We start from the raw sequence: 15229 nt of genomic DNA, 5'->3' as shown, positions 1-15229 counted from the left end.
ACCATTACTGTATTTTTGGAGAACACACTCGTTTTGATTTACTGTTCCTTAGAAGACAGGAAATGGAGCTACTTGATTTCATATTTTAAACAAAGCCGTCCAGAGGTTTAATGAAAAAAATTTCCCCTGGCTTTGGAATTAAAGGGCTATGGTGAAAGATTTAGCTCAGCTATTTCGACTTAGAAAAATAACACACGAGCAGCATTAAAATATTCTGTTAAAAGACCTTTTTTTCACTGGTAGGTTTTTCGGAGGAGAACGCAAGCGCCTCTGGTTTTCTCAGGCTTGGTCGTTAGGTCCAACTGTGAAACGAGAAGATGCTGCCAAGGATTGGGGCTTGGGGTTTGTTTTGGATTGTTTTCTTTCTGTAAAATTTATTATTTATTGTTATTATTAAAAGCCCTGAAATAATTGCAGTGCTAAAGGCAAATTGTGGTTGGAAAAGGCCTCTAAGATCATCGAGTCTAGCCTTCAACCCAGCACCACCATGGCCGTGAAGCGCCATGTCTACATGTTTTTAACACCTCCCTGGGCTGCCTGTTCCAGTGCCTGACCACCTCTGCAGTAAAGAAATTTTTCCCAATATGCACTCTAAACCTCCCCTGGCACAACTTGAGGCCTTTCCTTCTTGTTCTATTGCTTGATACTAGTGAGAAGAGTGCAGCCCCTACCTGGCTTCAACCTCCTTGCAGGGAGTTGTAGAGAGCAAAGAGGTCTCACTTCAGCCTTCTCTCCTCCAGATCTAACAATCCTGGTTCCCTCAATTGCTCCTCACCAGCCTTGTTCTCCAGGTCCTTCATCAGCTTCATTGCCTTTCTCTGGACCCACTCCAGCGCCTCAGTGACCTTCTTATGATGAGGGTCTCAAAACTGAACCCACTATTCAAGGTGCAGCCTCACCAATGTGGACTACAAGGGCATGATCACTGCTCTGGTACTGCTGGCCAAATCCTGTGCTTCAAAGCATGATGATTTGGGGTCAGTAATAGCAGAAGCCTTTGCCATTAATAATATGTGAGAAACATTGAGCAGAAAGATGAGAGACCTAATTCTGCACCACCCAGCAATGACATCAATAGAGGGCAGTGCTTGTTAGAAGGCAAATGTCAGTGGAAGGACAGAAGAGGGAGATCAGTATCAGGAGGAAATCAAAGTGTTAATAGGAAAGTCCTGTGTGTGAAGCAGAATTGGCTCGGAGCATTTGGGGCAGTGTACAGCTCAACATGCTGGAATTGCAAAACAAAGCACTTTTCAGCCTAGATGTCCCAGCCAAGGCTCCTGCTTGTTCCATTTGGTTTGATTTGGGGTTGGTTTCTATTTGTAGTGTCATGGTATTAGGATGCTGCTCAGGCATCACACAAAGGAGGCTGATGGTCTGAATTTCCACCTGATTTCATCTTCAGTAAGTACAAGGAGAAGTAAATGCTCTGCTAGCTTGAAAGCTCCACGCGACAGGATGAAATATTGACACAATTTGAAGTCAATGGGATTTTTTTTCCCAGTGATTTAATGAGGTTTCACCAGGACTTCACTAGTAATTGCTTGACTGAAAAAAAATGCCTAATTTGCTGCTTTCTTGAGTTGTTTCTAAATGAATTGCTCCTTTTAGGTGGAAGCTGTTCCACCACTAAAGCTGGGTCAGGTCTTGGGGGGGACAGAGGAAAGGCTCGGGCTTCACACCTCGTGGTCTGATATTGGTGGCTGTCAGTAGGTTTGTCAGTAAAGGAGTGGGGTGAGGCCTTGCCTTCCCTCACCCCTTCCCTAATCCCTGGAATCAGCAGCAGCTTTCTCAGACGCCTTGGTTCTGCAGTTACATTCTGGCTGTGGGTTTGGGGGATTTTGAGAGCAGGACACTCCACTGAGGTTTATTTGTAAACTTCTCCCTGGCCGCCGATGGGGAATTCGATACCTTATCAACTGAGATAGTGGGATTGAAAAGGGGAGAGCAAAGCAGCCAGGGAGAGATTACAATTTAATAAATAGCTGAGATGTGGTTAGCTGCTATCAGTGTAAGTTTAATGCCATTAGCTCATGTGCTGTTGGTAGTGATGTACATAGGGCAAAGCACCCAAAGGCTCCTGGGGAGCAACCAACCCGTCTGCCGTTTCATGGACTGGAGAATATTCCAAGGCATAAAAATAGCCAGGACTTGATTCTGCCTTGGACAAAAAAATATATTTTACTTCAATAGCTATGCTGTCTGCTGATGCAGTGGCAAGAAGAATGGGAAGGCCCATGACAATTGGTCTTATTTTTCCCAAAACAGTTTGGGAAAGAGGGACAGAGACAGCGGTTTATGGTAGGAGAGGGTCTGCCTGTTCAAGCAAGGTCCTGTTTCCTGCCCCAGTGACTGAGGAGTTGCATATCTGCGTGTTCAGCTTTGTGTGGAACCCATTTTGTCAATGTGTGTATTGAAATGAGGAGGACAGTGTACAGAAGTCCTCTGCCTGCCCTTGCCCGTAGGCAGAGCTGGGGGTACAGCGGTGGCTGCTGACTCAGCGATGGACATGAAAGTATTGGTTGTGGAGTCTCCTTCTCTGGAGACCTTCAAAACCCACCTGGACACATACCTCTGTGTGACCTGCCCTTGGTGCTCCTGCCTTGGCAGGGGGATTAGACTCTCTCTCTAGATGTTGCTTTCAACCCCTACTGTCCTATGATTCTCTGATTGCCAGATGTGTGTTCCTAACATGGGGAAGGAGTGAAAAGGGAGGAGATAAAACCAGAGCTTCCCCAGCTTGACAGTTTTCCACAAGAAAACTCAGCGTGCAGTTAATTCTTCTATCCTGCCTTTGCATTAACACTTGCAAACCTCACACATTGCTGCTAAGAAGTTTTGGCAGCTCTTGGCCCTGATTGCAGAGGTAACGCCGCACTTGTCTCCTTTGCTCTCACTCAAGGATCTCAGGAGCCAAGGACCGGCGCTAGGAAGTTTCTCCCTGTACACATACCCAGGCATCTTGGCAGAGCTTCAAAAGCCATTTGCCTTATTATTCATATGTCTGCTTATAGGAGCAGAAATGCTCCCATTTCTCACATTTGGAATAAGGGCAGGCACTAGTAAAGAAGAGGTTTCTCATCTCTGGCACGGCTCTGCAAACCTGGGGGAGCTCAACATCTCCCTGCTGTCTCCCTGGGCTTTGGAGATGCAGGTTTGAAAGCCCATCCCCTGCTAACTCTCTCCAAGTATATCAACAGCCCTATCAAAACCAATTGAAATCGGGGGGGTCTTGGAGTATATGCAGAGTGGGGGGTCTCAAGAAGGATGACTTGAAAATGCAGCTTCAGAAAAGAAGGCCAGATTTTAGTTTCCCTCCTGCAATTAGGATAGCTGACAGGATGGAAATGTTGCAGAGGCTTAGACATCATTGAAATGGCTTCTCCTCCTCACTTCATTTTCTCCACGAAGCTTCAAGAACCCTCACTTTAAAACAAATTAGTAGACCAGAGTAACCTTATAAATCCAAAGACCCATTAAAAGTTGAAATATTTTGTCATTCTTCCTCCGGGTTTAAACTGGGATTCATCCAGAGTTCAAGTGCATGCATCACATAAGAGCCACAGTCCCATTTTGTAGAGGTCCATTTGAGCGTTGATGGTTTTCTAGTGCCAGGAATCTACTCTGCAGCCAGGCAAAGAGATAAATCAAAGCCGTGCGCGCCGATGAAATTCAGGAGCCAGGAGTCACCATTGCAGCCCATATAAATCCCTGCATGCCAGCCCCTGGTGCTTTTGTCCGTGCCATTAGAGTTCAAAATTATCTGCCCCTCTTTGCTGATGTATGGATTAACCGGCTGCCCAAGTGTTTACTAACGGTTATCGCCCGGTACTTTGGACGTTATCAGAGGAAGGGACGCCTGCCGCGGGGCTTGGTCTCTCACCCTTTCTATTACCACCTGTCAGTGGCAGGGAGTGTGCTGTGAAGCTGTACAGTCACAGACTACAAGTGTAGATAGTTTCTGACGGCTGATCAAAGGGGAAAACCAAAAGCCTGATAACAGGGACGTGTTTCATGTACTTTTAACTTTGAGAAACATTGGCATTTGCATTTTTTCCCCCCCCTCGGTAGGCTGGCAGAAACCAGGCACAATAAATGCTGCATATTCAGTTACCTAATAGTGGAGTAAATGGTATGTGCTTGAAGCAACAAAGCATAACTGTAATCTCGTTCCAAGTGGGAATGATTTAAGCAAGCCTTCGCAGAAGACTTGCTGTATAATAAAGCAGAATGATTTTAATTTGTACTTTGAAGTGATCTTGAATTCAGAATCTAATCTTTGCATTCAGCAGAACATCCTACCCTGCTGTGAATGAGGCAAGAACTGCAAGTTAAGGAGTTATTTAAAGTCTCTTTTTGTAGGTACGTGCGCTCTGTCACAATAGCAGCTGCGGCAAAGTGCTGCTGCTGAAAGAGCCTCTCTCAGCTCACGTTTGACCTAAAATTTCACAGTGCAGGAACAGAGGAAATCCACAGATAGCCCAGGCTGAGGAAGAAGGGCTGGCTTTTTTCCTTCAGTAGGCATGCTCTGAACATGAGGCAGAAAGCAAGGCATCCTTACCTCATCAGTATAGAACAGTTTCATTTCTCTGCTAAGAGCAGAAATGGGATTCTTGCTAAAATACAAACCCTTTAGCAAAGCCAAAGTGACTTCACAGAATCACCAAGTCACAGAGTCACCATGCTTGGAAAAGACCTTTAAGGTCATTAAGTCCAGGCCTTATCTAACTTCACCAGGGCCACTACTACACCACATCCGTGAGCACCATATCTAGATGGCTTTTAAATACATCCAGGGATGGTGATTCAACCACTTCCCTGGGCAGCCTGTATTTATATTCCACACAACCTGCCACTAACAAAACTCAAGCTTGGCTATTTCCATTGTCTGAGGTGAGAAGGGGGGAAGAAGGGAGCTCAACAGCAGCCTGGTGAAAGACAAATCAAGTTTAAGAAACAATTTCTAGTTGTCTGACATGTAATTAATAACATTCACCCAGGTTTTGGTCATCACATGTCATCTGCATCAGAGTCATTATGATGATTTAAGGTCTCTTGCTACTGTGAGACCAGAATTTGGTCAGCATTTTTAATTTAACCTTCTTGCTTACAGCTGCTTGGTCAAAACTGTTTAGCCCTTAGGGCTCTGCTTGCTCCTGCTGTGCTGTTAACACCAAGATTTTAACCAAGGCGCCAAAAAGAGCTTTTCAGGACCTCAAAGCACAAGGGATTCCTTCTTTCCAACCCAGTAAGTAAGGTATATGGAAGTAGCTTGGTCCTAGGGTCCCCCAAACATCTCCCCTTTGTTTGTTGAAGGTGCCTTCGACCGCAGCGTGACCTTGCTGGAGGTGTGTGGGAGCTGGCCTGAGAACTTCGGTCTCCGTCACATGTCGTCCATGGAGCACACCGAGGAGGGCCTTCGGGAGCGCCTGGCCGATGCGATGTGCGAGTCTCCCAGCAGGGACATAGTGGGCTCAGGAACAGGTACAAAGAAGAGGTGTGATCAGAGATCACGTACATCTCACCCAATGGTGATTTGGATTCTTTATTTTGGTTTTTTTTCCAAGATTTCCTTTTCCTTTTCTCTGTCCTCTGCCTCTCTGCTCGATGAACTTTTGCGGGGAGCTCGCTTGGTGTGAGAGAATCCGTTTAGAAAAAGAAAATTGTGGTGGGACACACAGATACAGACTGGAAAGCTTCGAGCAGCTTGAAAACCACTGCTGCTTGAAGCTTCTTTACCATGTAGCTGTGCCAAGGGCTCTGCCAGCTCTGTGCAGATCTCTGCCCTTGTCCACCCTGCTCCAAACAATGTCATAATCACACTCATCCTCATCCTGTGTCCTGGATAGAGCCGCTGTGAAGCGTTGGTTCTGTAATCCAAATTAATCCATCTTCATCAGCATCCATTATATTGATAAATTATATCATCTGTTTAAGTAGATGGAATGGCACATCAGGGATTATGCTGCTCAGGAGGGGCAGGAGACGCTCCCAAACGTTACAGCGCAGCTATTGCGGTTTTATTGTCTCCATTAATTCTGACTTGGTTGTTAAAACTCCCACCAGTAAAAGGTCTGGGCCCAGCTTTGAGCCATGCACCATTTGTGACCAGCAGCTAATAGCGATGGTGGCTTCCAACAGCAGCTGCCAACTTGCTTGTCACTCTTCTGGCACCTTGCCTGGGAAGGAAAAAGAGGATGAGCTCTAGGAGAAATGTGTGGGAATGCCAACCTATGGACACTGCAGGAAGGCTGTGGAGAGCAGAAGCTATCTCTCCTCTTTACTGTATTGCTGAGAGCCTTGTGCTGCTCTGAGCTCTCTCTGCTCCTGGAGAGAGCTTCAAGGCTCTTCCATCAGGGCTTATCCCCCTGCTTTGAAAATGCATCACTACTGAGCACTTAACCCATGGCATGTCACCCAACTGCTGCTACCTCCCCCAGTCCGGAGCAGGAGGCTGCAAAGAGGCAGAGCTTAAGCCCTTGTGTGTAGGTACAGATAGCAATATCCAAGCTGCTGAGTGAAGCACCCTTCCTAGCCCAACTTGTCACCTTTCAAACTGGATTTGCTCTGATTTCCACCTTGAAAAAGACAGAGTCAAAGGATGGTTTAAGATTTGGTATTAATAGAAAGATTTGGTTGAACACCAAGTATGAGTCTCAGTTACAGATCTGGTGCAAACTCTCACCAGCTTGTTGCCCTGGATGAGGCACTGAACATATCCATGACTCCAGTGCTCCATCACTGCAGTGAGGATAGAGATGCCTCACACTGCTGGTGTGGAGGTGAGCAGGCTGATGCCTGTAAAGGGCTGTGAAGGTGAAGAAACAGGCAGTGAAAATACACAAAGGTGCATATTTCATCACTTATTACCCCATGCTGTGATCATAGTGAACTTCAGGCTAGTGCCCACTTCCAGTAAGGGTTCAGCTTCCCTCAGGCTGGCTGTGTTAGTGAAAAGTGAGGGGAATGCCTTCTCTGAGACCTGAAGCCATCTAGACATGCCAAGCTATGGTGATGGACTGTCCCAGAGAGTTGACATTTCATTATATTGTGAAGCAGAACCTGGCCAGAGACAGAGGTCCATATTTTCCTTCCATTTTCCCCAAACCCAGCTGAAAGCAGCCAATGCCACCACCTTTGGTGTAAGATGAGGCTCACAGTACTGCAGGTGCAAAGACAGAAGGCTTTGTGTAGAGATGCCATCGCTGAGCTAACAATATTCACCCAAAGAGATTTCTCCCTGGTTTTGCTCCAGACACATAAATCTTCATAATGAGGGTAAGACAGATGTCCTCTCAGAGCAACAAATGTAAGCAGCAATAGTAACATGAGCACTGACCCAACTCACCCCATCCCACTACCCTCCTCTCGCTGTCGTTACGCTCTGTGTTTCCCTGCCTGTCGTGGGCTTCTCTCTACCACTGCTGTGCTTTATTCTCAGGATTTGGGCATCTGGTGACTCAGTGCAGCAGAGAAAAGCCAGTGATAAGGCTGTGAACTCCTGTGCCCTTTCCACTTCCATCTCCTAACAGCTCTTGAGCTGTTCTTCTTACCAGATGGCCATAAAAAGTTCTCTCCTGCTCAGATGATACCTGGAAGACAGCACTTGCCATGGGAGTCGAGTAGCTACAGCAGGGGTGGTTACGCTCGCGGCAGGCTGCCAGCCAGGCATTCATCAAGCTGTGGAGCACAGCGAAGTGCTAGCATCTGTCTGCTGGTTAATAAATGAGGGAAGATAAGTTTTGGAGGTACATTACCCTTGCTTCAAAGAAAAGGTGTCTTTGTTGGCTCATAACCAGTAGGACAGTTTTCACTTTCCCTCCCCCAACCACTTAATATCTTCACTAACCAAGGCTGAACTGAAATTATCTTTGGCAAACATTCAGTTTTCTTCTGTGGGTTCTCTGCTGCCCACTCACCTCAGTGAAACGATGGCAAAGAGCTCAGCAGAGAAGGACACCAGAAAAAGGCTTGTTAGCAGTTGATTTATATGTTGGTCCTGGTTCCAATGTCAGTGTTTACATTTCTGTGTTAGTCTCAGAATTATGGAAGTTATAAGCCTCTCTCTAATAATCCTAAAATGACTTAATTTTAACTCAAGCCTGCCTTCATGTTGTGCATGCCTTTATATTTTACATGCCTTTATGTTATGCATGCCTTTATGTTTTGCATGCCTTTAACCCCTGCTTGTACTCCTCGGAGACTCTTCAGCCCTCAAATGCATTTTACAGAGGTTTAATGAAACTTGCAAAGTCTTGTTCAAACTGAAATGTGAATTATAGATCATTTCTAATTCTGAAGATGTGTGCATGTGCAGTGCTCAGGTCCACTGTGTGGACAAAGACCAAATGGGCAACAGGGTGGACAGTGAGACTTTATCAAGTGCTCAACCGGTCCTGACATGCACTTAATGGCAAGAGATAAATAGATTCTTTTAATGCCTTAACTGTTAGGACATAGCTGACACATAGATTTATTTAGTAATCCAGGCTGATATGCTGCAGGAGTGTGGAGCAAACACATGCCCATGGCACACAGACCACTTTGGGGAGCAGATACTCACAGTGTCTTTTTGTTCCTTACCTACCTCATCGCGTGGCAAAGCCAAGTCGGCAGCCCCTCACTGGATCCATCATCCTGGCTACTGGCAGAGGCAGAAATGATCCAAAAATTGGTTGCACAGAAAACCTCCAACTGGAGGATGCTGAAGCCATGAGGACTAACCTGGCTTTTGCAGGGAAGGGGAATTAGATGCTGATGAGTCTTTCTCACCTCTTGACTCTGACGGGTTGCCAAGGGCTGTCAGAGAGGGAATGGGAGAAGAAGCAGGTCTGGAAAATGACCCCCCAAAAAATCTACTTTCCTTATGACCTGAATGATAACTCCAGTCATCCAGCTAGTTGACTTGATTGGGAAACCAGCTTTTCCCCTTGTTATCCAATTATCCAGACGACCCATGTCTATCTTAAGTGGAGTCTGCTGTACATAAGCTGTCAGCCTACATACACATTTAATTGGCAAAGATGCAAAAAGATGGTTTTGCTCTTTCACTTTCTGTCAAACTCCCACTGGGAAAAAACAAACAAACAAACAAACAAAGGCCTAGTGACAAAATGTTGGTGGTCAGTGGCCCCTTTTTGCTTGCAGAGCCTTGTTTTCAAGCAGCTGCAGTATGTGTATTTGCAGTGTAGTTTCTTGAGTAAGTGCTGGAGCTTCACTTTGCAGTCTCAAACCAAACAAAAACAAACCCATAAAAATAAAAGCTAGCATTGTGATTTATGAAACTGTGCTTCCAGGAGACAAATCTCCCTGACAATGTTCCACTCAGACTGGATATGCAGAAATTGCCAGCCCAGGCTAGAAATCTTTCCCTCTAAAAATACTGTAATCAGGAAATGCTCTGATTTATGTATTCCTTCCACAAGTGCATTTCTTAAGCTTTCAATTTTATTTTAGCCATTTCTAGCCAGAATAATGGAAGTTAGGTTGTAATAGAGGACCAAGCCTTTACAGTCTGAGCTACAGGATGCTTTCTGAGGGTATCTGTGGGAGATGAGTCCTGTGGCTATTCCCTGTTCCTGTGCCATGGGAGTGAACTGTGCTGAAGCTTTGTCCTTGTGCCCTCTGCCCATTCCCTCTGGGATGAGGACAGTGCCTGCAGCCATGCTGCTGATGTGGGTTCTTACATGGTTTGTGTACATCTCAGGGAGCCAAATTCATTAGGCTTCAACTTAAGACATAGGCTGGCCTGAAGGAAAGTCAGTAGATCTGTTAGCCCATCCCAGAAAGGAGTTGCTAATTCCAGGACAGCATCAGTGAGCATGAAATGGTGCAGCTCTGCATCTGCAGCACCATGAGGCAAGATACTCTCAACCCTGAGGAGTTCATCCCATCTTCTCCACCTTCCTTTGACCTGGGTGAAAGATTTAGCTGGATGCTAATTTAGGCACAACTTCAGGCTTGGTTTCCACATGATTCACCCAATCAAGCCTCATTCTCTGTGTGTTCTCAGGTTCATTACTATAAAGCACACAGCACACTGGCAGAAGTGGAGATTTCTTCTTCAGAAATCTAACACAACAGGCAGGTCTCCAAGGGAGAATTGTCAACATATAAAACAAGTAAGGATTCATCACTTCTCAGGTGATTTTGTCAGGATAGGCAACACTGCAAACTTCCCTCAGTGATAAATGTGCTGCTGCCAGTGTCAAACCCCTGGCTTGTCTGCCAGAAGAGCTGCAGGATGGGGCTTACTGTGTGTGTGCAGTGTGTGATGACAGTCTGTGCCCCTCTGCTGAGTCTTCTCTGTTACAGTTTGGTTGGCTGCTTGAATGCTGTGCTTACATCTAACTTGTTTTGGCAGAGCATACCCCAGCCCACATTGCTGCAGTGGATTACAGGTGGTGGATCAGTTTTGTGGACACACAAGAGTAGAATTGATTTTTTGTGGGTATATATCCTTTTGGTTTAGTTCATGATGAAATCCAGTGCCCTGTGATGGCTCTGTTTGCACAGCACTTTACAGAGCAACATAACTTTTTTCTCTGTCTACCCTACCTCAAGATTTCATACAAACTTGTAGTAAAAGCCTCTATTAAACATTGCAGAGTAGCCCCCAAATTTGGCATCTCAGAACCAGCACTGTAGGTCTGGGCAGGGAAGGGTGAGAGTATGGCACCACCACTGGAAGAATCTGAAGCAAGGTGCTTAAAAGCCCATTATAAAGTTTCAGTTTAAAAACTTGTTTAAAAGGTGTGGTCACTTTAGAGTCCCAGAGTCATTTTGGTTGGAAGAGACCTTTAAGGTTATCGAATCCAACCATTAACCCAACACTGCCAGGTCACCACTAAACCATGTCACTCAGCACCACATCTACATCACTTGGAAACCCTTCCAGAGGTGGTGATTCCACCATTGCCCTGGGCAGCCTGCTCCAGGCCTTGACAACCCAATTGTCTTCCAAAATTCCTGCAAGACTCTGAGCCTGTCAACGGCCACCTGCAGAAATCCAGTGGCACAGAGGTGAGGTGCGAATGCCCTGCACCTGGCCCTCACAACAAACCATCTGGATTCCTTCCAGATTTCATAATGTGATGAAGGAAGCTTGTATGCCGAAGCAAACTCTTTAACCTGATTAATGGGATGTAAGTAAGTGGAGCTAATTAGACGTGCTGTAGGGAATAGCCTGTTGGAAACCTGGGATCGGTGCTCAGGGCAGTTGGGATCCTAGTGCCCAGACAAAGTTGTGTGGTTGCACCAGCCTGAGCACAACTCAGTTCCTGACACCTCTGAGCCTTGCAGGGGGACATTTTTTGAATCTTTGTATGAAATTTGTGGTTGGAGAAGGGAAGTCACTCACTTTCTGGCTTGCCTAGCTAAGGTGGAAGTGTGCATCTCTGCCAGGAGAGGAGAGGGAGCCACTGCTCTCTGATCCCTCCAAGGAGCATCCTTCCTGGGTTTCTTCCAAAAGAGAAAGTGTCTGTGGTCACAAGCTATGATTAGAGAGGAGCAGCCACCTGCACACAGATGGACCTCTACATTTAGTTTGAGGAATAGGATTAGCCCTGTAGAGAGTCAAAATTTCATCCCTTCTTTCTTCCTTCCTTTTTTCCTCCCTCCCTCTCTCCTTTCCTTCTTTCATTCCTTCCTCTTCCTTTCGGTTCTTCCCAGACAATATTTCCCTTCCTTCTCCTCAGTTGATCTTCATCCCAAGTGGGACATGGGATCTAGGAACTTGGGAACACAGAACAATTGATTTTCCTTCCAAAGAGCATTTCTGCTAAGAGATTTCTGCCTGGGTTCAATGGGAAATCAGCCTGGGCAGCAAACACACTTGGCTATCAAATAACATTGATGCTAAAAGCAGCCTTTGAACTCTCAGAATATTCATCCCAGGGTCAGAGATTAAATTACCCTCTCAAATAAATCCAAGAGCTCAATGCAGTTCTTCCTACAAAAGGTTTATTTGCATGAGCCTTGTTTAAAAGAGAGGAGGATTCAGGGCTCTTGAGGAGCCACCGTTTTTGAGGTGCTGGAGAAGAGCAGCAGCATTTGAAGTGCCCACATTTTGCCATGGGTTTATTGGTTGCTTCTCACATGCAACATGCAGCCACAGCACAACTGCCCCATGCAGGACATCGAGCGCTTCAGCAGGGGTTCCTGGCTCTCTCCTCCCCAAACCGCTGTCCCTGGAGCAGCTCCATCCCACAGCCTGGCCAGGGCCAACAAGGATATTTTCATTCCCAACCATTTCCCAGGTTTCCAAATCTGCCTCACTACCAGCCCCAGGAGTTTTTAGTGGTATTCCTTCCAGAGGGAGGGAAGGTGGGGAGTGAATGTTGATACCACAGATGTTTCTGGTGTGAATTTAGATTCCTTGCTGTTTGTTTCTGAAGGGACCATAATGCCCTGAGACAGCTTTGACTTTCTGCCTTTTGGTAACAAGTTGGTCAACTGCATTTCCTTATTATCAGTTGTGGTGTGGGGAGATTCCTTTTTTTTTTTTTTCCTTTCTCTTCTTCTTAAACCAAGGCAATTTGATTGATTTATTTATTTTTTTTTAAGAACTATTTTATTTTTGATGCAGACACAGCCGGTGAAGTAGCAGTAAAAAACATCACCCCAAAGAGGCACATGGCTTTGAAATGTTTTGGTATGTAACACAACTGTATTGCTATCAGGTCTTAACTTTTGCACAAAGAATATTTCTCCTTGCTCTAAACTCTAGGCAACACCCACCCCCCCATCCCCACCCCCTCACCCCCCTGTCAGCTCACATCCTTAAGGTGGTCACAGGGGAACAAAACAGCAGCATAAAAAAATAAGCCCCACAACCATCCAAGTGTCTCAAATCACCTCACAAATGACATTGTTCTCTTTCTCTCCTTAAAGGAACAAGAGTTGCTTTGATTTTTTTATATATATATATATATATATGGGGGTTTTTTTAAAGTCAAATTTAGGATTCTGCTGTTCAGAGCAGAGAGGTCACAAGGCCCTAATGTATTTAGCATTGACTGCCCTCTCTTGTAGTGCGTCTATTAGTCAGTAATTTGATTTGTACCTATTCATTTGCAGTCCCTGCAGGAGCTCTGAGCTGGCCCCAAGTATAATTGGTGCTGTCTCTATTTTTACATCATTAGATTAGCCCCGACTCCTGGCCACTTGTTGTCTGCGCTTGTCTGTCCATTTATACAACCTAATGTAACACAAAATTCATTACTGATCACATTACTTTCAACTCTGAAGCCAGCTTTGTGATAAACATTTTGTTAACCCTTTCTTGCCAGCACGCAGACCTGGGGGATAAATGCACTTTCCCTTTGCAGGAAAATCGATACCATAATAAAACAAAGTGCAGGCACATTTCTAGATTTGTCATTCCTGCCCGAGAAAGAAACAGGGAGCAGCATCTAGGAGATGAGTAAATGATGTCTGCAGCCAGGCCAGCTCACACTGCTGTATGTGAAATGAGCTCAGCAGTGTCCTTTCTGCTGGAATATAAAGAAGTGACACAAGATAGGGCCAGCACTCAATTTCAAACTTAATTTCTTGCTCATTGTTCTGCACGTGTTTGAGCTCTTCTCTGCAGGCTGTAATCAGGTTATGACATTATTGGACCTGGACATTTTTCTTCCAGTGCTTTTGTCTCCAAAGTAGTTAACAGAGAAACAATTCCCTTTCTCCTTAGAGATTCTTTTGTTGTTGTTGTGCTGGATTTTGCTTTGCTTTGTGGCTTGTTTTTGTTGTGGGTTTGGTTTGGGGTTTTTTTTTCTCCTAATGATTAAGAAAATTAATTTTCCTACTGCAGTGCTCTGGGGTTTCACAGGAGAATGTAAAGCTCTGTTGTGTCTCGCTTGGCTTTGCTCACATTTGACTGTTTTGCTGAGTACCTCCTAAAGCATTAAGCTTTTTGCATCTCTGAGGCTTCTGCTATTGATTTTGAGGAGAAGAGGAGGAGAAGCACAGTGGGCATTCAGTCAGGCCTGATTCTGCAAAGGGCTGAGCATCCCTGCAGCTCTGTTTGCAGCATCATGCCCATGAGGTGATGCTTTGCTATTTCAGGACGTGGCTTTTGGTGCAGGCAGAAGCTGTTGGGTTTTAACAGTTTTCTGAATTCATTTTCTGTTTGTACAGCTTGGCTTGGCAATCTGTTATTTTGGGTTTTCTAAATATTTAGAAATATTTCTCAGTGTTTATTAAATCTTCCCTTTAAAAGTCCAAGGTCCAAAGCCTGCCCCACACCACGCGGTCCCACAGTGAGCAGGGTGCAGGAGGCTGGGAGACTGCAGGGTTTTTTCCATCTCTAGTCTCTGTAATTGCCTTGTTGTTCCTTTCAGGAGTCTTTGCCTTGTATTTTTATGCAGGATACAACTTATGGCAAGCATATCATTCTCAGCAAGTATGAGAGCCCTCATCTCCCAGCATTTGAACCAGGACTGGTATTTTTACAGCTGCTTTATGAGCCAAAACTTGTTGCAGCTGCTGAGGTGGTGGCAGGATAAAGACAAGACAGTTCCTCTCCCTCTTCCCAAGCCAAGCAACCCCAGAGAGCCTTACAGAATTTGGCTGCTTTTTAGAGCAGTAATTTTAGGTGTGTGCAGCACTGCCTGGGATTTGCTCCTGGCTTGGTCTCCACTTGACACTGCTGCTGCCTTTGTGCCGCCTTGCTCTCTACTCCAGCTTTGCCATCTGAGCCCTGGAGAGGCCAACATGCCCTGAAATTCCTGTACAGCCTTACATGACTCCCATGAGGCTCATGTTAAGGATGAGGCACAGGGCATGCCATGTTTTCAGTGATGGAGGACATGTGGCCAGCCAGAGGTGTGCCACCACCACATTCCCACTTCAGCATCTCGCTGTTGGGGATTGCACGGCTGACACTGCTCCCATTTCTGCTCTTTGCAGGCCTCCTGCATGTCTGGCAAAAGGAAGTTGGAACCTTTATTTACCTTAAAGCAACCTGTGGCAAATTTGCTGACTGCCCTCGCTGCCCACACAGAGAATTAGTGTCACACTGATGCTGAGGGCATCTACTGCTCCCCAGATTGTGAAAGGATGATGGCCCAAGTCAAAAAGTTGGAAAAGAGCTTCAAGGCAGGCTTGATGGGGTTCTGAGCAGCCAAACTAGGTGGGGATGTCCCTGCTTACTGCAGGGATGGTTGGGACTAGATGATCTTTAGAGGTCACTTCCATGATTCTGTGATTCTTTGATCTTCAAGTCCAACTATGA

The 15229-nt window shown here is 45.7% G+C and overlaps 1 protein-coding gene across 10 annotated transcripts in view; it reads left to right on the top strand.

Moving 5' to 3' along the window:
* Nucleotides 1-15229, top strand: part of BCAS3 (BCAS3 microtubule associated cell migration factor) — a 383738-nt gene that overhangs the window by 352824 nt on the left and 15685 nt on the right. For 3 of the 10 annotated variants that reach the window (XM_068154842.1, XM_068154844.1, XM_068154843.1), the window contains 2 exons: nucleotides 5314-5481; nucleotides 12584-12649. The exons of 1 other annotated variant lie outside the window; for it this stretch is intronic. In XM_068154842.1, the coding sequence (XP_068010943.1) occupies nucleotides 5314-5481; nucleotides 12584-12649 (234 nt within the window). Of the gene's footprint in view, nucleotides 1-5313; nucleotides 5529-12561; nucleotides 12650-15229 lie in introns of those variants that run through there. 6 more of the 10 variants (XM_068154845.1, XM_068154846.1, XM_068154849.1 and 3 more) reach the window with 5 other exon arrangements.

The sequence above is a fragment of the Melanerpes formicivorus genome, unplaced genomic scaffold, assembly GCF_026170545.1.
Source record: "Melanerpes formicivorus ecotype bairdi unplaced genomic scaffold, bMelFor1.0.p_v2 SCAF_29, whole genome shotgun sequence".
Lineage (NCBI taxonomy): Eukaryota > Metazoa > Chordata > Aves > Piciformes > Picidae > Melanerpes > Melanerpes formicivorus.
This window is presented reverse-complemented; position numbering and strand designations above follow the sequence as displayed.